The following is a 24,365-nucleotide window of genomic DNA, read 5'->3' on the forward strand; positions in this document are numbered from 1 at the left end:
TTTTTGTTTTTGGAGAAGGACAAGTGACGCATTCATAAGGTACACGTTTTAGAGGTATTATTCCAGCCAAACCATAGACTTTACTTTACTCGAGAAATGTCCATATTAGGCTACATGGGGATGGAAATTTTCAACGCCTTGCAACAGAGAATCCAAGAAAGTGACACTCCTGATCGTTTCAAAGAGAGCCTGAAATCTATTCTCTTGAATATTTGCCCTTACAGAATTGATTATTTTTCTGAAAAACCTCCACTTTAATTTAACATATAGGTACATGTTCTGATATGTATTATCATGATCTCATTCATTTATTCTCCATTGTTCCTATTTATATTGACAGAGCTTTGCTCTACTAAGTGATGTAATGTGAAAATTGTATAATATATAAATAAAAATCGGTCCGGTACCCTAAAGTCAGCCTACCCCAAGTTCTATTTAATCTGGTAGATTTCAGATTTCATGAGGACGGTAAAAATCGAACGTCCAAAAATCGATGTGTGTGTAACATGCTTATGAAGACTGATTATTCATAAGTTTAATTACTTGTTACCAACAATTACTTGTCATTTTATTAGTAAATCTATCCACAAATATTACTTACATTTTCAGGAAAAATGCTCAAAATGGCTCCCTTTTTCAGTAAGACATGAATGAACTCGTTTTATCATGATCGATGACATTTTTTCAGCACGTTTACATTTATGTTGTGATGTTCATCTCATCCAGTTTGTTTGACTTGTTTTTATAAACTCCTCCTCTAAGGTAACACCACAGTAAGCGGGTTTATTTACCTCACTTTAAGGTAAAACTCATTGCTCTTGAGAAACCGATATGCTTACAAAGCAGTAAACTCAGCAACACTACAGACTTAATGTGGCCAATATCCAGTTCAATGATCTCTGTATTTGTTGTTACTACATGTAGGTAGTGCTATCTTGCAGAAACCAGCATAATATAAGTAATTCATGGAAACTACTATATTCCCAGGAAGGGTAACTCACATGTGCGAGATTTTTTGATCACTCTGTATAAGAATATAATTATTTAATCTTTGATCTTTCTAACAAAAACTCCAATTTCTCGGCATATATTTTATAGATATAAATTTTATAAAGTAGAGAAAACATGAACTCGTTCTGGACTAGTAGACTATATGAATCAAAATTCAATTGAGGAACAGTTTTGGTCTGCATCTGTTGCAGTATTATTTTAATTAATAATTGTGTGTCATTGAATCATTTAATCATCTATCACTCATTGTATTTGTATTATATTGTATTTGACTTCCTATGCATACAGTAAAAATCTAATTTTCAATCAGTCTTGGGCTGTGCCTTTGGTCCTTCCTCAATTATTTCAATGAATAATTTTGTGTACGGTATCATTAAACCAATAATATGATTTATAGTTATCAAATTTCACTTCAAATAGCCTACATACAGAAAAAATATTATTCTCAAGCAATAATCATGTTAGAATTATTTAAGGCTTTCTCCCATTGTTTTCTGCATTCTTATGAATCTCAGCATTCTTATGAATTTTGTCATATTCGTACTGACAATAACATCGGTAAAAAGGGAAGAAAGGAAAATCCGTAAATAATAATATAGTTGAACAGTTCTGGATAACATCGCAATTAAGTCATTTTATGCCTATTTGTTCTATATACTAATATTCGACAAATCAAATAGTTATAGATCGTCAAAATTAATCTCCATAAAACGTTTATATCTTACTCCATGATTATGAGAATTTGGAGCTCTCTCCAACTTGAATCTAGTTTGCGTATTGTGAATTAATTAAGAAATTTGATTTTCATAAATAAATCTCCAATCTAAAATGAGTATAGTCTACAAAAGCTCAACGTTAGTAGACCTAGACGTTACTGTAAAAATCCTTGACTCAGATTTTTCGGAGAAAATTAATAATTCTTTCTCATATTTAATAAAAAAAGAAAGTATATGAAATGAAAAGGATATCTTGTTTTCGACTTTGATGTAAATATAAGGTATTTACTGTTGTTTTGACAATGAAATAGACTAAATAATAATATGTGTGATTGGCAAGGCACTGGTGACTCTGTACTGTACTCTGTCTCTGTGAAGTGTGTGTAACATGCCTTAAGTAAAACGTTTGAGTTCAATGTATTGGTTTGACTTTAAAGTAAAAATAAAATCAGTAATAATGTTCAAATAATCGTAATAATTTATTTCTTCACCGATATAACCTTCAACAGGTTATGGGCCCAGGCTGGATCTTTCGTGTGCAAGTAAAAAAAATTTTTTTAACCTAAATACTCTCGTGCAAGACAACAATGGAAGTTCGGAGATTCAACTCTAAAATAGTAATACCGGTGAAGTGATTGAACTCTAGTAAAAACATTAAAAGTAAAAGTAAAATACCCAAAAGTAAAATCAGGTAAGGCAATCGAGTTCAAAGTAAAAATGGCTGGTTCCAGTGATTCGGACTTGGGTATGGTTGGAAAGCTATCCAACGATGAAGACTTTCAAATGTGGAAATTTAAAATTAAAATTTTGTTCGACTCTCAAGGACTTAGTGATATTGTTAATGGAAAAGAATTAAAACCAAACGACCCTAGTAAAGAAAAAGAACTTTCTATTTTCAATTTGAAGGACGCTAAAGCCAAGAAAATAATAATAACTACAATTGACTCAAAACCTTTGAATCACATTTTGAACTGTGAAACTTCATGTGAAATGTTTAAAAAACTGTGTCAAATCTACGAACGTGATGAAAAACAACAGAAATTTTCTCTAATGCAGGACTTTTTCAATTTTACACTAGAGGCTAATGAAGACATTGCTAGTTTCATCAGCCGTCTGGAAAATTTGACCCATAAATTGAAATCTGTTGGACACGAAATCGATGACGAGATGGTTATTGGCAAAATATTCAGCTCCCTGCCCAGGAAATACACCCACTTTCAAACTTCGTGGGAAGCAACCGCAATTTGTGACAGAAATCTCACAAACCTAACCTCCCGGTTGGTGAATGAAGAACGCAGACTATCTACTGATAAAGGTGATTCTGTGCAACCAGTGGTATTCAAAACATCGGAAATCCAGTGCTACAGATGCAAAAATTATGGACATATTTCCCGTGAATGCAGAAATAAAATGAAACAGAAAAGTGGTCTATTCTGTAGTATTTGCAAGAAGAATAATCATGAAGACAAAGACTGTTACTTTCGTAAAAAACAGAATGATAAGAAGAAGAACCAAGTATCCTTTTTAACTACTAATTCTAATGTAAAATACTATGACACTTTCGTAATTGACTCAGGGTCTACTTCACATATGGTAAAATCTAAATCACTATTTGATAGTTCCATTCCAATTAGTTGTAAAGTAGGAGTAGCCAAGGAAAATGAATCAATGTTTGCTCTTGAGGTAGGAAACATCAAATCAGACAAATGCAACTTAAATAATGTTTTATATGTTCCAGAACTTTCTAAAAATTTGTTATCTGTAAGTGCTATCACTGAGAACGATGGTAAGGTCTTATTTAGTGGAAATAGGGTTGAGGTGTTGAAAGACAATGAAGTCATTATGGAAGGCATAAAAAATTCGAATGGTTTGTTTGAAGTTGACTTGAAAATGCATAATTCAAATTCAGTCCATCATGTAATGACTAGCACTATTTCACCCAAGTCTAATGAGTCTAATGAAGTAGAATTATGGCATAGGAAGCTAGGCCACCTTGGTGTAGATAACATGAAAAAGCTCATAAATCTTAGTGAGGGAATGAATATTAAAACTAAAATTGATGACTTTTCAAAAAACCCATGTGAAATATGCTTGTCTGCTCGCCAAACAAGGCAACCTTTTAAAACAGTCAGGGAAAGGGCAACAAGACCCCTTGAAATAGTACATACTGATGTTTGTGGGCCTATTACCCCGGTAAGTTGGGACAATAAAAGATACATGGTTACTTTTCTAGATGATTTCACACATTTTGTCATGGTATTTCTTATTCAAAATAAAAGTGAGGTATTTGATATAATGAAACAATTTGTAGCTGAAGTAGAGGCAAAATGGCATTCTAAAATTTCAAAATTTCGGTGTGATAATGGTGGGGAATATTCTAGTAATAAAATCAAGGATTGGTGTCAAAATAGAGGGATTTTCATGGATTTCACCATTCCATACACTCCAGAATTAAATGGAAAGGCAGAAAGAATCAATAGGACATTGCTAGAAAAGGTTAGGGCACTTTTGTTTGATTCAGGATTGAAAAAGGAAATGTGGGGTGAGGCTGTAAGGACAGCAGCTTATATTGTTAATAGAAGCCCAACATGTACTCTTGATTGTACTCCAGCTGAAAAGTGGTACGGTAAAAAACCAGATCTATCAAGACTACAGATTTTTGGAAGTATAGCATACAGTCATGTTGCAGGTAATCTTAAGAAACTTGACAGTAGAACCAAGAAGCTAACGTTTGTAGGATATTTGCAAAATGGTTATCGGTTGTGGGATGCTGATAAGAGGAAAATAATTGTTTCTAGGGATGTAATTTTTTCAAATGTTGAGCAATCTAACCAAGGTGAAAAGTATTCTGACCCCAAAGTATTCAAGATAAATCAAGGCTTTGACATTGAGGGAATCGCAAAAGGTAATGATCCAAACAATGTATTTGAAGAAATTGAAAATGATGGAGTACAAGAAACTGAAATAAATGTAGTTGAAGAAATTGAAAATAATGAAGTAGAAGATACAAGTGAAGCTGAGGGTATTGAGATTGAAACAAATGATATTGAAGATGGAATCAATGAAGTAGAAGTAAATGAAGAAAGTGGAGAAGAAATGATGGATGAAAATAATGAAATAAGAGGGAGAGAGAAAAGAGTGATTAAAAAACCAGTGTGGTTGAAAGACTATGAAACCAGTTATCTTAGTCTACAAGTAGATGAGCCTCTTACATTTTCTGAAGCTATGAAATCAAACAATTCTGTAAAGTGGTTGGAGGCAGTAAAAACTGAACTAAATGCTTTGAAAGAGAATAATACTTGGACAGAGGTAGATACTGTACCAGAAAACAAAGAAATTATTGATAGCAAATGGGTATTTAAATGATGAGAAGGGTAACATTCAGTACAAGGCTAGATTAGTTGCTAGGGGGTTTCAACAAAAGGATAGCATAGATTTAAATGACATTTATGCCCCTGTGGCCAAATTGCCAACTTTTCGGATTTTCATGAGTGTTGCAAATAAATTAGGGTTTCCTGTATATCAGATGGATGTAAAAAATGCTTTCCTTAATGGTGATATCAAAGAAGACGTTTATATGTCATTACCAGAGGGAGTAGAAGGATTTAGGAATAAGGTTTGTAAACTTAAGAAGTCAATTTATGGTCTGAAGAAATCTCCAAAAGATTGGAATTCTAAATTTGATTCTGTAATGAAAATGAACAATTTTACTAGGTCTAAAAATGATTATTGCTTGTATTCTAAAATTGTGGAGGGTAAAAAGGTATTTCTATTATTGTATGTAGATGACATACTTATTTTTGGTTCAGATGAGAATGATGTTTCAAGATTGAAATCAGTCTTACAAGAAAATTTCAAGATGAAAGACTTGGGCTTAGTTTCTAATTTCTTGGGAATTAATGTCAAACAAGATATTGAGAAGGGGGTAACTGTTATTAGTCAGAAGGAGTATCTCAAACATGTATTGGAAAAGTTCAACATGCAGGATTGTAAGCCAATGGACACTCCCATGGATAAAAATTTCAACTTTGAATTATTGACTAGAGATAAGTCAGAGTCTGTAGAAATAGAAAAGAAATGTCGTAGACTAATTGGTTGTCTTATGTATGCTGTTGTAGGATCTAGACCTGATTTGTGTTGTACTGTATCTTTCTTGAGTCGATTCCAAAGTTGTGCCAGTGAAATGTTGAGACTAAATAATAATATGTGTGATTGGCAAGGCACTGGTGACTCTGTACTGTACTCTGTCTCTGTGAAGTGTGTGTAACATGCCTTAAGTAAAACGTTTGAGTTCAATGTATTGGTTTGACTTTAAAGTAAAAATAAAATCAGTAATAATGTTCAAATAATCGTAATAATTTATTTCTTCACCGATATAACCTTCAACATTTACGTCATTCATTAAAAATGAAATCATTAGGATATATTGAGATAACATTTTCCATTTTTAAATTTGATTACGGTACACAAACACAATAATTATTGAAAGCTTATGCAGCAATCAATAAAACTTCGAAAATTACTTCTAGGAAATTCTTTAATTACAGTACTTCTAGCAGAAATATTATTATTTTATACTCAACAAATGTAAATCCTGTGGTCTTATGAATTGAAAGGGGAGGAAAAGGAAGAAAACACCAGTAAAGAACAGTAATTCAACAAGTTAACAAAATTTAATGAGTGTATTTACAATGAAGTAATTCAAATATCTAATCACTATAATAAAAACTTGGAAACATAAAAATTTACAAAAGCAATATAATGAAGAACGAATCAATAGTTTGGATTGAAACAGATAACAATCTAACAGGAAAGTATATTTAAGGTTTAAAAGAATTAAACCATAGGCCTATATTATTTTGTCAGATGATCTTGATTGGCAGTTATTGAATCAATATGAACCAAATAGGTACAGGTACCATTATTAATCGATGATATTTTCCATGACGAATATTACAGACTATGTATAATAATTTTATAATCTAGGACACTGTTTCTACGCAAATATTAGAAAAACAATTACTTTTGATGAGAAATGAGGAATGCATTACCTCTGAGAAGGAGCCTCAGAGCTTCCTCCTTCTCAGCGGAGTAAGATACATTCCTCATTTCTCATCAAAAAGTGTTTTTTTTATTTACGCAGAAACACGCAGTGTCTACACAACAACAAACTTATTATTAAACATTCAGCCTATTGAAACAAGTACTGTCTAAGATAACAATGTTCAGGGTATAACGGTGTATACAAAAACATATATATATCTACTGGATATACAGTGTATTAAAATGGGGTGTATCAATAGCATAAAAACAGTGTAAAATAGGCAGCGTATGAAAATAGTGCCTACCAACACTTGAAAAGTTTATCACAGGAACATGTTTAATGTTAAGGGTTGGTTGTAAGCTCTATCCGTGAATGAGTGCCGCTTTGAGTGCTACTGCGTTGGCTGCAGCTAAATGATGCGGCAGCTGGACGAGCTTGGCTGCGTTGTAGGCCGCGTAACCCAACTCGTGGTTGATGCGGTAACCGCGCAGTGCTCTGAACGTAGGAGAGGCCGAGCAGCACTGGCACAGCACCACCAAAGCCTGTCAACAAATTAATCCAGATTTTATTATATTGTAGCAACACATGAGAACATCGGCCGTATTTCACAGATGGCAATCAACAAATAAAAAAATAGCCTCTATAATAATACGAACCAATGTACCTAGAATTGATTGTTTTCTAGGTCCCTACATTGATACGTACAATATTGAGAAAATTGGGTATGATCTATTACAAAAACGATGCGACCACCATAAAAAATGAAAGGAATAGAAGAGGCAATATTAATAATACATTCTAGACTGTTAATAGAAAATCCTCTATATGTGGCAATATGGTAATTATTGAATACGGGACGATACCTAGCTACTTTGTATTAGAAAAGCAAATAGGTACAGTATACGGTACTGTTAAAAAAAAACCTAAGTTTAATATATTGATCTTCCAAGTCATTATAAAATATTTATCATGTATATTGACCTATTATAAGATACTAAAATTGGTTCCTAAATTACAATTATGAATATTTTTGTAGACCTTTTTTCCTATTCTTGACGGAATGCATTCAATAGAAAATTGAGAATATAATTTTATGAATATCTATAAAGCCTGCCATTTCACTACTATGAATACTTAAAAATAAAATAATGAAGATAATTTTATAAATATTCATAGTAGTGAAATAGTAGGCTATACAAATGTTCATGAAATTATCTTCTCAATTTTCCATTGAATGCATTCAATTCCGTGAAGAATACCGGTATTGATCTAATTAGTTTTCTCTATGAAAAAGTACATTGTAATAAAAAATAAAGTTTGATTGGTTTTGAATAAAGATGAAATAGAAACACGAATCGAGTGAAGAGTGAATAGATACAATTTTTTTCGAAAAAGAAATATTTTATCAATTACATTGAATAACTTCTGTGTATAAGGTAGCCTATGGATATTTCAGAAAAAATACAATAAACAGAGGCAGTCCCTCAATGATGATAAATACACGATGATATCCACAAGATAATATCTGAAAATAATGTAAATGTGAAACAACTTACGATAGCGAAGAAGATTGTGAACCTCAAAAGAGAACCCATTTTGTGCGTTTTAGGCCTATAGTAGTGACGACAGGCGAAATGTGATTTGATCAGTGGATTGTTTGGTAGTGAGAATGATAAAAATTGTTCACTACAAGTACTTTTATATAATAGACACAAACTAGACCAAATCATGTTAGCAGTTTTATTGAGAAAGAAGCGGGTTTTCCTCCTATGAATAAGACGCTTTGTTTATTTGCTCAAAGGGTTGATGAAACGTTCTCCTTCGGCCAAAACCTCTTACCTAATTGGACAAGAATATGTTACAATTGAATAACATTAGTTGTATGGAGAGTTACTGTCTATAAGTTTATTTCAGGTATCTACAGTAAAGAGATTCACATTCAATTGTGAATAATGGAGACAAGCATTGATGCTATATGCAAGGAATGCTGACAGTTTATAGTGAATCTAGCTATAGTTGATATCCTCTTGACGTTTATAGAGATTGAAATAGGGAGTTTGGCAGGACTGTTAGTTACGCATGTTAGTATTTGCCTAGAGCGATTATCGTCACTACTAGCTATCTTGGTAATCCTTGTCCAATGTCACATCACCTGTCATAAGAATACCTATATAGATCAAAATCATTTACAATCAATCACGTTGCGTAGAGCTGAGAATTATTTAGTTCGACTTTACATTCACTTATTAATCATTCAAATAATAAAATTTACACTATGAACAGAGATATTGTGGAATTTCTCCATATTAAGGTAAAATAAAAACGATATTGTCAGTTCCACCATAATTTATTTGAGTCAGACTTAAATTTCAATGCACTAAGGCATCATCTTCAGTGGTCTTTTTTGGTTAGACTTAGTCTAATCTATGATGTCTTTTTCAATTTGATTATAAAACAATATTTTTTATGAATTAATGGGGAAACACTCGCTTGCTGCTAATGAGGATTCAATGTTTGTGGTTATGAAAAATTTAAGAACAATGACTCAGTAGTCACCTACCTTTTTGAAATAGCTTCCCACTTTGGCATCCACTGGTATTTCGCGACGTTAATTATTAATTAAAAATAAAGATAACTGATCCAATGAAATGGGTTCAGATCCCGTCCTATTCAATAATACAGTTATCTTTAAACTGCCCGAACTGCGACAGGAAAACTGTATTATAAAACAAGAGCGAAATCTATCCCCTTCACCAGAACAGCCGGACTTTACTCACAGTCCTAACGAACAAGCTCACACACCCTTTCACCAAAAGAAAAATTTTGGGTATTAAATATAACTCAGTCAATGTCAAACATGAAAGCCATCTCAAGTACTTATAAGGCTTATAAGCCTGTGGTACTTTTCTATAAGTTGTGTAATTCTGATGATTAAATAAAATAAAATAGATAAAATAAAATAAGTACATATTTTTATCTGTCGCACAAGCGGCACGTTTGTTATTAAAACAAAAGAGAAGCTACATTAATTTTGACAACAAATGAAATAACATCTTTCTGTCGATGACAAAATTGTTCAAAGACAAAAACACTGTTCATTAAACTTTTCTAAATTAAAACTCTAAAATCCTGATCAATATGAGATAAATATATGATTCATATATATGTCCCATATGACCAGGTGACAAACTTGAGTCTGGCTCAGATAGATTATGTGGAACTGACAATAGGCCTACCGTATCGTTTTTATTTCGCCTTATTTCAAATAATAATTTGAATGATTGGAGGAAGGCGAAAATGCTTAGATGGAAATTAATGAGAAATTGCATTCATCCAAATGCTATAATTAATGAATTATTTAAATTAAACAAAAATCCAAATTAAATGCTGTAGATCACCCCGAAGACTTCTGCTACTGCAAATATTGACAACAGGATTATTACAGCTAGATGGAAGTTCGATGAAAGCCACTATCCAAAAACTATTATTTGCCAGCCCGATTTGCCAGACTGGCCGCTATGTCTTCGTATAAAAAGTGCTGCTATCCAGATATTGTTAGTTTGGTGTAGGGTGAGCATATATACCTGACTGGCAATTAGGAAATACCGGGTTCGTTTCGCGGGCTGGAAAATAATTTTTGGACAGTACAGCTCTGATCGAATTTCCATCTAGCTATTATAATCCTGTTGTCATTATTTGCAGTGGAAGAATTCTTGGGGGTGATTCACAATTATTGACAGCATCAATAGAGTGAAGGTGCTAGACACAATGGAGGAGTATGGAATGCCCCAAAAACTGATAAGACTGGTGAAGGTGACACTCTCTCAAAGTGTAGGTATGGTGCTGATTAATGAAAAAATGAGTAGGGAATTCAGGGTGGACAGTGGAGTTAGACAGGGTGACACTCTCTCAGCGCTGCTCTTCAATCTGGTCCTGCAGAGAACATTAAACAAGGTGGATATGACAGGAAGCATAATGTACAGAACTATTCAGGTGCATGCTTATGCAGACGACATAGTTATAGTTGCTAGGAGTGATCGGGCATTGAAAGAAACCTTTCTGGTGATTGAGGGAGAAGGACGACAGGTTGGTCTGAGAGTAAATGAAGGAAAAACAAAGTACATGAAGATGAAAAAGACAGCTGTAGAGAGACGACATCTGGGAAAGCTGGATATTGGCGAGTATTCCTTTGAAGAGGTTGAAAGGTTTAATTACCTTGGCGCAGAGGTCAACCAAGGGAATAGAATATCCCCAGAAATAAAAAGAAGAATAATGCTTGGCAACAAAGCATTTTTGCCAATATGCAATTAATAAGATCGAGAGCTATTTCCAGAGAAACGAAAATGAAAATGTACAAAACCTTGATACGACCTGTCGTGACATGGCTGCGAAACTTGGACTCTAAATGCAGCGGACACTCATGCATTGAGAGTATTTGAAAGGAAGGTGATAAGAAGAATCTATGGCCCTAGAAATGAAGGAGGGATTTGGAGGATCAGATATAATGAAGAGATCGAAATCCTACTCAAGAGGCAGAATATTGTCAGATTCGTGAAGTCAAGAAGAATAAGCTGGCTTGGGCATGTAGAGAGGATGCCACAGGAGAGAGCCCAGCAGAAGCTCATGCGAGAGGTCTTCTACAGTGCAAGAAGAAGAGGAAGGCCGAGAAGGAGCTGGCTGAGAGAAGTAGAGAACGACCTGCGTGTGATGGGAGTGATGCAGTGGAGAGTGTTAGCCCAGACAAGAAACGATTGGAGGCGAATTGTGGAGGAGGCGAAGGTTCTTCATGGACTGTAGCGCCGGCATAAGTAAGTAAGTAAGATTCACAACTATACATTTAATTTGGATTTTCGTTTAATAATAGTTATTCAAAATACTCAACCTAAAATTGTCACTTTTTCAAATATTGATATGAATAAAAATTCATTTATCAATGGATACTCGAAAATATCGAGCATTTGAAACATTTTTAAACCAGATAATTTTACTAATTATACATTTTTTCCAATTTTTGAAATCATATCATACTTCTTACAACATTAGGCTACATAATAGTGTATTACTATGCTACTATAAGAAAGAGGTTTTTAGGAAAATTATTTCTTAGGCTATTCAATAATAAGTGTATCTCAGAGTACATATTTATGGAGAAAGTTTGAATTCTGTAGGAACTGTATAGAACAGCGTTCCATTTCAACAGCACTTTCACTTGTTAAGAATTCACACCAATACATTTTCGAGTTATATAAACGTGAATATTTTAGATTCTCGATTTAATACTAGTGCCCAAGTTCCATAAACTTCGGTGATTCACTTGTGATAGAAGATGAGGGTTAAAGTGATAGAAATCTACATTATAACAGTGAGTACAATTTATTATTAGTGATTTATTGTCATCTTTATCATTATTGTATGAATGATTATAGAGCCGTGGAATAATATAATTTTTATAATTAAATATATATAATTGGCCTACAATAATTGAGTTGTTTTAATTAGCAGGTTATTTGAAGGAATGTGCGATTCACAAAAGAACACAATATTAGTTTCTTTCCTCATTCATTGTATTGTATATTTCAAAGAAATTAGTTGGAATAGGCCTTTAAAGGATAGTTAAAAATTATATGAGAATATAGTTACTTGTTGGAAACATTAACAAAAAATTATCATTTTCAATTAATTTCAAAAAATATTTGAATATTCTCTCCTTTTTTGAAATGTTATATGCAGCCACTCCTTGTCTTATAGAATCAATCGATGAAAGCTCCTTCAAAATTTTTGAAATCTTAAATTTAGATTATCCAAGGAGACTTGAGTTTTTTGAAATGTATATAAACTCTTCCAGCACGTTTCTATTAGGTAGTCGTTTTCTTCTCTCACCTTATGATAGAAATCTCATAAAAATACTTCTTTCTTAGTTTTTGTATGAAAATCAATTTTTAATATTTGATGGGAACGTTTATGTTCAAATAATTATCGATAAATTAATACTTATGATAACAATAAAATTATTTTGTGCGATTTGATGAATAATTTTGTAGGTTTTGATAGACTATAAGTTGTTGAGTTTAATATACTTAAGACTTTTATATTGTTTTCAAGCTACAAAACCAGTTGACTATTTTATATCACAAAAATTATTATTTTCAACAAGATCGCACATTAATTATTATTAAGTACCTCCTATTCTCCATTAGTACATAAATTTTTCATTCTTCGTTAGAACACAGTACCGTACTTGATTATTTTCGATTTGCATGATAGTAGGCACCGTATGAATATAACTCTCTAATTTAAAACCCAAGTGCTAATCTGATTAAAACTCTAATAATAATAAATTGTTTTAAATAAACTTCAAAAAATGCCCACTATCGTATAAATTATTTTTATTAAACCTCATTAAAAGTTTGAAACTCACTTTTAATAAGTGCTCTGTAATATAGAACCTTTCAAATTTGAACAGTCAGTGGTTGACAATTCCTTGTACTCATATTTGTCTTATTGATTATAGAGAATACCACAACATCAGTCATAATACAAACTGTATTGTCCGTACCTTACCATTTTATTTAGAGTAGGATTTCTGCATTCCAACATTATTTCGTTCATAGTCTCGGTAATATTGATTACTAGCAGGTGACCTGCTCCGCAAGAGTCTTTTTAAGTCACGTGAAAAACTGAAAACTTGACGTACTGAAATCTTGAAGAACTGATATAATAGGCTCATAACCATCCTCTGTAAATTAAAAATGAGAATCTGTGTGTAAACTTTCAAGTTGATCATTAGTTCAGTAGTTCAGACGTGATGATGCGTCATTCTTGTATTTCCTATCCCGTACATGTATAAGTCATTTCTTCCCTTTATTTTTATTATAGATGATTAGTCCTGTAGTGGTGTGTTACTTTTTATTTATTTGAAAAATAAATTTCAGGTACCTTTTTTGAGTGAGTCATTTCCCTTGTTTTACCATTATTAAGTTACTGAAGAATAAATTTTACTTGTTATTTGCAACAGGTATTCCTGGTTGTGACATTTATGACGTACTTGGCATCAGCCAATCCGATCTTTAGCTGGCGCCGACCGATAGCTTACAAATTCAACACAGATATCGGCTACTCCAAATACCACGCACTCAATTACTGGCCAATCAACAGTCGCCATGCGGAAGGAGAATTCGACAAGTTCAGTGATGAACCTGCTTGATTTCATCGATTCAAATAATGGATGAAGTGTTGGACTTATTTACAAAGAACATCAGTGTTCTAAACCAAAGACTCTTATAAGTTACTATGGCAGCCTATTTATGATTCAATTTGACTTATAGCAATCTAGTTTTGGAAATTTATATGAAATCATTTCACAGTTTTTTTCTATAATGAGCTCATAATTTTGAAACCAAGCTAACTTCCTCGATACGAGTGGACTTATAAACAATGATTAGATTCCATTCAGTCACAAACCTGATTCTTTCTATTGAAAATTTCTAAAAATTTGAAAATATTCAAACGGAATTATTATAAAATGTGCCACCACATTATTGTGCTGATAATTTATAAAGCTCAATAGAATGAAAGTGAACTGTCCTTTGAAATTTAGAATCACAAAACTTAACTAATTTATTGGTAACATGTTACAGAAATTTCTATTTTAGTGTAGCTTTAAAATATTCGCTAAAGTAATTCATTGAGTTTAATTATTCTCCTGCATTGGAAAAGTAGCAGATTAGGGTGGAAGCATGTTGTGCTGGTTTTCATGAATGTGCTATTTTACAAACCTAATTAATTAATTGGATTACTTTGAATTTACTTTGTATTTGTTCAAAATTAAGATATTTTGAATTATCAATGCTTATTTATTCATTTATTTCCATGTCATCCAACTCACACATCAATATTACTAAGAGCATTTTTATTATTAAGTGTTTACCTAATAATATTATACTGCATGACAACTGTATAGAGAGGTAAGAACACTACGTGTGTTCTATAAATATATAGAATATTTTTTTCTCGTAAGTCCTTAGTGGGATTCACTTTGAATTTTCAGCATTAGTTGAATACAAAATATTAATACCGTACTATTTATAAGCAATACTGACAGTATAGTAAGTGAAACTTACTATAGAACTGGATAGTGGATCTCGATTAATAAGTTAATGGAAGATAAAGTGAATACAGTATTCCCCTGTTGATAATTGGATCAATGATGGTAGGAACGGAAATGAATAATCAACAAACTAAGCTGCTCAATTTGATATTTACTTTATTCAACGAAACACTTCGTCATAACAGAATTTAGAATCTTTTGATCCTTCATGAAGGACGCAAGAGAACTCAGGAAAATTTAGATATTTGATTGAGTCAGTTATCTACCACTTCAAACTTGAGTACCGTAGTTTTGATGGTGTTCAAACGTTTGTTCAAGCTGTCATGGTGTGGTTCCAAGAATTTTTGGATGTTGAGGGTTTCTGAAGTTTCCTAACGACGTCCACTTGGTGGCAGATACTGTCGGCTACTCTGACCTCCGCTAGAGCCTCCTGATGCTCCACCGTTAGCTCCTCCTGATCCTCCGCCATTGGCACCTCCAGCTCCACCACTAGCACCGCCATTGGCTCCTCCACCATTAGCTCCACCAGCCCCGCCATTCTGAGCTCCATTTCCTCCCTTTCCATTGGCGCCACCTGATGCTCCGCCTCCATTAGCACCCGATGAACCTCCACCATTGGCGCCGCCTCCATATCCTCCAGCACCTCCCTGACCTTCGGATCCTCCCTGGGAGCCTCCGGATCCACCTCCGTAGCCACCACCTAAATCATATGAATCTTGTTATTCATCTCCTATTTTCAGAGCAGTTGAAGCTTTGAGGCATAAGATATTTCGTATAACATAGTTATTTTAGAATATTATCTTTCAACATTTTAAAAAGTTTAGTTTATCATTCGTTTTCAGAGCCGTTCAAGTTTAGAGGCATATAATATATTTTGTATAACATTTCAGTCACATTATTTAGTTTTTAACTCCTCACATTGCACCTTAGTTGGAAAACGTGGCTGGAATCCATTATTAACATATTACAAGACTACGGTACATTCAATACTTGACTAAAGTGAATTTTATGATTTCATTAACAACTTAAAATGAAATATTTTATTCCAATAAAAGTATTTGCACGGGTTTGTAGCTATACAAAGCCCAGTTGCTATTCATCCTTAATATTTTACACTATTTTAAAAATACTATTATTTAATTATTTGAGATCAGTGAAAAGGGACTTGACATGAGCTAATCTGTGAGAAACCTCTAATAGCCTGACCACACCTTCTTGTAGGGCTACTATAATAATTTCTTCAGTAGTGTATGCCCACTATTTACACCACAGCAGTAGTATACCCTATGTGTGACAATACTCTGAACCATGCTCTGTAAAAATACAAGTCAGAAACTCCGATAATTGTGTGAAACTTGGGGCTCCAGCAGTTTGATCAAGTAAATGATTAGCTTAGAGAAGCCAACTCAAATGGATAGATTACTCGAATATAATATTGTTGTGATCCTCTCAGTCCAGCAATCTATCAATGAATATACTATCTAAAAATTGTTATTCCACTGCTTTACTGTTGTTTCATTGAATTTTTTAAAATAATTTCACTATTTTATTCTTTTTCATCTTATTGAGGAAGAGATATTAATTTTACCTGGGGCACCACCTTGAGATCCTCCCTGACCGCCTCCTTGAGGACCTCCCTGACCGCCTCCTTGAGGACCTCCTGACCGCCTCCTTGAGGACCTCCCTGACCGCCTCCTTGAGGACCTCCCTGACCGCCTCCTTGAGGACCTCCTTGACCTCCCTGAGGACCTCCTTGACCACCTCCCTGTCCACCTCCAGGAGCTCCTCCCTGACCTCCTCCTTGAGCTCCTCCCTGACCGCCTCCCGGTGAAGGTGGCAGGTATCCGCGACCGTTACCCCCTCCACCGCCACCTCCTAGCTCGCTGACATCAGCAATTATGAGGGTGGCGAGACAGAGCACGCCGAAAGCGAGTACAATTCTGGCAGCCTGTCAAAAAATCAAATTCATCAATCCATTTTACATAGAAATAAACTAGCTATCAATCAATTGCTCATTCATAACTGCTTCATGGATCGTATTACTTTTCTGATTTGAGATCTGAATTCAGAACAGATTGATGTATAGATCACTGAACTTGAACGTCATGAGTAAACTGAATTTTCTAACTTAAATTGTTAATGAACATTTCTTTTGGTGAAATTTCAATAGCGTGGATAGAATAACTATATCATAGAATACACGCAACATCCTTCAAGCTCCTATTTTTTTCACAATAATACATCACGAATGTATTAGATATTAGAATTGATGATATTATTGGGATGAATTCAATTGTTAAATACTGGTACAAAGATTGATTTCAATCTTTGAATGTCGACCATTTATAATAATTTCATTGGACAATCAATCACCTGCTTGGAGCCGATTATAAGAATATTGCAGGTACATACGAGTTATAGCAGAATAATATATTTCACAATTTTTCACCTATTTTGTATTAAAATGGAGTGGAAATAGAAAAGAATAATCATCATATAAATCAAGTAAAGTATTTTTCGTTAAAACAATGAGCTAATCATTTAAAAACCAAATAATTTTCTAAAGATGGAATGAATTGAGAAATTATGAGAGATTATTTTAATTGCAATAGTTTTATCTTATTGCTATAATTTTGGATTTTCTTCAATACCCTATTATAGTAGGCCTCAAATATGCCTAAAGGCACTAGAATAAACTTATATCTATAATTAATTGCAGGTTAGTTGCTAGTTGATGACTAAACATTTTCCTCAACTGTTAAGTCAACTTATAAGTCCATAAAAAGCTTGGAATCACAAGTCTTCAGGTCTATAGAAACCTTATAGACCTTGACATGTCTCATGAAAAGATGACATCTAAGATTTTTAAAACATAGATAATAATTGAGTTTCATTATACAAAAAAATCGAATCACAAGTCGAAGAGTAGAGTGGTGAATAAAATTGATTTACGATAATGAATTTCCTCGAGGAAATTTTTCTAAAAACTTCAGTATCATAGAAGGAATCCAAGAGGGAGAGTTTTGAGTTGATACTGGTGTTTCTCTAACAATATTCCCATAATTTTTGGATAGATAGTTAGATGAATGGTATATGACATGTTAAAAAAACAATGATTTTGAATTGATTGAGGAAAATGCAAATGGAACGTGTCGTTCTCAAAAATGTCTACAATACTGAACCATACTATACTGGATGAATGAATCGAATTAATAAGACTCTCCTCAACATTGGCATGATTTTTCAAATGATGATTTAGCATTATATGAAATTCAAAAATTATTAAATTATTTCACAACTATAGTGAGGTCCACGTTATCAATGGCAGGGGATGAATTTTTGTAACTGAGATTGAATATTTTAAAATTATTCATTATAGCCTATTTCTACATTGTTGTAAAACAATCTTTTCTAGCAGAGATAGAAAAGGATAGCGCTATCTCAAATTCAAATAGTCTTTATTCCAGAAAATGCGATTATACAATTTATAATAAATACAATTACAATAATTGTAATAGAAATGTATGGAATACCTCTACAAATACTATACATATCGGTGCTTTGTCAGCTTTATTGAATGATAGGCAAGGATGGCAACACAAATATTAATTAAACATTTAACTGCCATTATAACGTGAACCTCACTATACTGCTATGAAAAAGATAAGTTTTAGATTCTTGCAATTGAATTTTAAATTTTTTTGTGAAATTCAACCATATTTATGATTTTAAATCACTAATTAGTTGTTTGAAATTGTTCTCTCTCAATCAATGCTCTATGATTTTTGAATACAGCATTAACTAAATGAGAAAATGAAAGTGAAGAAAATTTGTAGGTGGAAAAAGAGAGAAGATTGCAGTATCATAGAATTGCTACCATATATATTATACTTATAGATGAATTATTAAGCTAATTAAACAAAATTGAATTCGTTAAGAATTAAATTCTACTCACCATTATGCACTAAAGATCCAAAGTAGTTAGTTGGTTGCTTTAGGAAGATGATGTGAAGAGTTACGGTACACTTGGAAACTGATGACTGATGTGGGCTGGTGCGCAGTTTTATACGGTGATTGGCGAAGGGCAAATCACGATGTACAACAATAAAATCATGAAAAACTTGGCTACTGCATGATAGCAGTTGGAAGGCTGTCAGTCACCTTTTCTTTCAACTCACCATTGATTGAGTCTCCAATCTGAATAGACTACGTACGAAGAACCATCAGGACCTTCAATACTATAGAGGTCTTCTTCTCCATCATCTTCATCTCCTTCTTTCTTTTCCCTTTCTTTTTTCTTTTCTTATTTTTGTCTAATTATTTCTCTTGTTGTTGATGTTCTTCTTTGTCATCGCCTCTATTCTTTTTTTCTATTCCATTATCCTCTTCTCCTCCTATACTCTTCTAATTTACTTCTTCTCTGGATTATTCTTCTCTTCCACCTTATGCCTCGCTTCCTACTTTCTCATTTTCTTCTTCTCTGTATTATTCTCCTCTTTTACCATGTCCCCTTACGATTATTTTTCTGTTCTCCTCCCTTACTTATTCTCTTCTCACCTCTCCCTACAACGCACCTTATCTTTTTCATATTCAACCTTTTAATACTTCATGCTGTTTCATCTTCTTCTGTATCCTCTAGTTCCTCTACTAAATTCCGCATATTATTATCCTTTCTCTTTATACCCTTATTTTCCTTATTCAACTTCTTTTACCTCTCACTTCAGTTTCCTCTTCAGCTTCACATATTTTTTTTCATCTTTTCCCGTCGGTCTTCCACTTCATCATCTTCTTTTCCTTCTTTTTCTGCTTTGTCACAACTGAATCCTCGCTTTTTCTATATTTATATTCATTACTACTCTCCTCCTTATCTACCTATTTGCTCCACTTCTTCTCATTCCCATCTGCTTCCTCTAATTCCTATCTTTATCATAGTCCTTCTTCAATCATGTTGTTGAACAATATTGCTATAATTGTGTTTGCTTCTGTTTTTGTGTTTTTTCGTTCCAGTTCTTCATTTTTCATTCTAAAATTTCTTCTCGTTTTCTCTTTCTCTGCTCCTTTCTAATCTTACTTCATCTTCTTCCTCACATCATCTTTTTCCTTTTCCGCGTTTATGTCTTTCCTTCTTATTTTTGCTTGTGCTCCGATCTTTTTATTATTTTTCATCTTCCTATCTTCTCTTTCAACTAACTTTTCCTTTCTCTTCATCTGCTATCCTTCACTCTTGTTCCTCGTCCACCTTATCCTCTTTTTCCTCCTTATTATTTTTCTCCTCCTCCCCCTCCTCCAACTCCTTAATTATTCCTTGATGATCTCTTCATTTGAACACCTCTTCTCTGTTCTCACTATCATCACGTCTTTTCCTCCTTTTTTTCTAACGAATGAATGATTAAATTACATAATCAGAGTAGCAATACACTTCGTCTCCTATACTTTCATGAATAAAGGACTTCGCCTCACGCAGTAAGGCCTACCTTGTAAGCCCACACGATCTCATTCACTTCATTTGTATGCTAAGGATTCATGATAAAACGAGATCTCGAAGTAAAAGAAAACAAGGTAAAATAAAAGGATATCTGATTAATTAATCATCACGTCAGCTGAATTTGATTTGACGGTTCTCTTTTTTTGCACTTCAGTATTGTCAGCTCTTTATTGTTCGAAAAACCTGATTCTATATTATAGTGACGAGATTCATATGATACTGTCAGCATTGGTTGATAGGGAAGCAGTGTTTCTATTCAGAAGGAATGCTGAAGGTGTGAAGTAGAACTCTAGGAAGTAGATTAGTTGCTGGTGAGTATTGTGAGTAGGCCTAGGCCTATAGCCTTTCTCAATATTGTGAGCACAATACCAAGGTTATTGTCCTAGCGATACAGCTCAGTTCCAGATTAAACAATACTGGTGATGAGTCATTTCAATAATTAGAAAATAATATTTCAGAAATATATAGAAATTTGATACGGTATTTGAATACCGGTACGGGAGACTTTCAATGCAGATATATTTGCAAATGATGGTTGAAGCACTATAAATGAAGTAAAACCTACAAAGATATATTCGCACAATAACAACATAGGTATGAATTAAATTGTAGGCCTACAATGAAACTGGATCTGGGTAGACAAGAGAAAATTATTGAGCTTTTATTTCATTACGTAATTTTGACTTTGGACGAGTGAAGAATTCAACATGAGAATATAATCATTCTAAACAATTCTTTACAGCAATGATATAAAATTGAGAGATATTCAACTCACAAATCAAATGAATAAAATAATGATATACGGTACGGTTCAGTAAAGCAGTGAGAACAATTATTCGATTCTTTTATTAGGTCTTCATTGTAATAAATTTAATAGCCTACATTAAGTTTATTGTGCCTAATTGTTAATCAAACTCATAACCCATAATTACTCCAATTGAGCTTATTTTATAAACATTTTCACCTTTACAGAGGTGATGAATTTGTTCCTTATCTGTGAATAGATGATTAATAGAGAATATATGAATTGGTCATCTGTCCAATTATTACGGCACCATATTTCCTCCTTTTCTGTAGAAAAATATCCTGAGTATTTATTATTAAAAAAAAAAAAAAAAACGGTGGTAGAACAGTTCCTACAGAAAAAACACATTAATAGACAACACATTATCATAAGATATCAACCTTTAAATTTACACAAAGGAAATAAAGATTGATTGATCAAAGTAATTGATTGAGTAAAAAACCGTTTCCAAAGAGATGAATACTTGGATTTGTAAAGAAATAGGCCTAGGTATTATTAGAAGAATATAATTGGAATAAGTTGAGAGAACAATTGGCTATAGTGTGAGATTAGCATTTAACAGTCAGCATTAGTTGAATGGAAAGTTTTGATGCTACATGATGAATGAATAATGACAGTTCGAACCACTACTATGATCCACTATACATAATGGTAGCAGATAATGTGCCTTACCGCGTATTCAATTAAGCGTGTCATATCAGTTACAATAGAACTTTTTTGACAGCTAAAAAGTGTGTTTTGATGAGAGATTATGGAAGATGATTTCCATGCACATTATATACTCCACTTTTTTAAATAATTGATCCTATCATAATGATTACGTTAGCTTCTTTCAGGTGTATAATAAAAATTTCACCATCAAACTATTCATGTTGTTTTTTATTTGTTACAAAATTATTCAGCCCAGGCCTATTATAATAATAAATATAGGTATTGTATATGGTAGATTATACCAATACCCGCTAATGATGTTATAAAATACATGAAAATTTTAGAAGTAGGCCTACATGATAAGTACGGTAACTTATTTGCTACAGTTAATCATCATCATCATCATCGTCACATTTTATTATGCTTCCAAATTGCTTGATTCTGCAGTGTTATATAATGATACACAGTTTTGTATAGAAATTGGCCATTTTTCGTGTAAGTAAATATGGACTGAAATACACTCAAAAGGGATTTTTTATATTTCAAATTTCAGTTATGATAAGTTACATGATTTTGAACCGCCTTGACGAGCTGAGAAGAATGAGCTGTAGTACGAGGAGATCTGATCATTCTGTCAAATTTTATGAGTGTTAAAAGTCTTGATCCTTGACGGATCCTATGTGCCAACCCCCCCCTCCACTAGGAAATACTGAGATTAAATGTACGGTCTAACGGATGATTCTCATAGAACATAACCCTCCTAAGATGATTTCAGTCGAAATATTTAACTATTTTTTTATTGGCCTTGAAAAGGTATTATAATGAAAAATTTGTATCTTGGCTGTAGAACATGATTTTCTATTTTTGGGAGTATTCCCCCTCCCACCCACTACTAAATTCGAAAACTCCTAAGGAATCCAGTTCAGAATTAATTGTCCTTTCACATTATGTGTGGTTTTTTATCATTACTAGAAAAATATCCAAGTTGTATAGGGTAGAAGTGGTAAGTTTGCATAATTTTGGAAACCCCTTAAGAAAATACCCCTTTTTTGAAAATTCGTAGCTCCGGAACAAAAAATGGTAGTCCTGCGCGACCACTCAATTTATAGGAAAATTTATTTTCTTTGATTTTGTTAAGAATGATTTTTCTCCAAAAACTTTAAGTTTTCGAGATTGGATGGAAAAATTAAAAAGTCTGAAATTGTGGGGGTTTTGGGGCTGAAGCCGCCCTCTGGCGTGTCAGCGAATTTCAGATTCGAATTCAGCACCCAAAATATAAAAATTGAACCATCGAGAATAGCTATTTATGTATTAAGAGCGTAATGCGCAACTTTATCGCTTCCGCAAAACAGATATCATGTGACGTGAAGCGTCGCGTGATAATTTTGCAAGAGCGATAAGAAGCATTACGCGCGAATTACATACAACATTTTTTCTACAACTGCCCAAACCTGTTTAATTACTTATATCGGCGGAGTTACAATTACCGACTTTTTAGGTTAAGATCTGACCTTTTGGCGAGCTGCTTACCATCAGCTGATTGGCGAGCGTAAAGAAACACTTCTGCGCATGCGCGAATGATTTGCGAGTGTAAAGAAAATTTACTGTGCATGCGTGTAAGGTTGGCGATTGAAAAAGTAGATTCTCCTCATAGCCAAGTCAATGAAGGTCCAAAAAAGCAGTTTCGATCCGAAAATTAAATAAAAGCTGAATTTCCCACCATCGATGGAACCCTCCCAGAGGGTCATTCTCCCAAAAGTCCCAAGAAATCCCCTTGGAGCTTTCCGCCCCAGCCCCCTAAAACATGAAAAATGCAGGTAAACACGGGAAATCAAATATCTCTGTAACCATTGATCGGAAACAGTTCTATTATATGCCATTCGATTCGGTACACTATGGACTACAATATAAGTTATATTTATTTTTCCAAAAAAATTTACAGTTTTCTTGATAAAATATTATATGTGTAAAAATTTAGGGGGTTTGTGATTTGATTTTTTTGTTTTCTTTGAATAACTTCGAAACAAGTAGTTTTAAAGGAAAATGAGCCAGATAATTAATGTAGCCACTGTCATTGCAAATCCATTGATGTATATTGTTATGTATTTGCGATTCGATTTGACGCTGTGGAAGGGGAAACAGTCGACGCGGAATGGCGCGGCTGACTCTCTTAGCCATAGTAAACAGCAAACTGGAAATCAATTATCTCTGTAACCATTAATCAGAAAAAAATCTATCATATGTCATTCGATTCCTTACATTATGGACTAAAATATTAGTTGTATTCATTTCCTCAATAAATCAAAGTTTCCTTGATAAAATAATATATATGTGGAAATTTAGGGGTTTTTCGATTTGATTTTTGTTTTCTCCGATTAACTTCGAAGCAAATAATCTAAAGAAAATTAGACAAATATAATTAATGTACCCACATTCATTGCGAATCCATTGACGTATATTGTTATTTATTTGTGATTCGATTTGACGCTGTTGAAGGGGAAACAATCGACGCGGTACGGCGTGGCTGACTCTCTTCACCATAGTAA

General features: G+C 33.4%; 1 protein-coding gene across 1 annotated transcript; it reads right to left on the minus strand.

The window, feature by feature from the left end:
- Nucleotides 1–15,009: 15,009 nt before the first annotated feature.
- On the minus strand, nucleotides 15,010–19,010 carry LOC111045771 (keratin, type I cytoskeletal 9). Its single transcript, XM_039420927.1, has 3 exons — nucleotides 18,834–19,010; nucleotides 16,467–16,826; nucleotides 15,010–15,578 (listed from the first exon to the last, which is right to left on the minus strand). The coding sequence occupies exons 1-3, from the start codon at nucleotides 18,834–18,836 to the stop codon at nucleotides 15,192–15,194; spliced, it is 750 nt and encodes a 249-aa protein (XP_039276861.1). The 5' UTR covers nucleotides 18,837–19,010; the 3' UTR covers nucleotides 15,010–15,191.
- Nucleotides 19,011–24,365: the final 5,355 nt, after the last annotated feature.

The sequence above is a fragment of the Nilaparvata lugens genome, chromosome 2, assembly GCF_014356525.2.
Source record: "Nilaparvata lugens isolate BPH chromosome 2, ASM1435652v1, whole genome shotgun sequence".
Taxonomy (NCBI): Eukaryota; Metazoa; Arthropoda; class Insecta; order Hemiptera; family Delphacidae; genus Nilaparvata; species Nilaparvata lugens.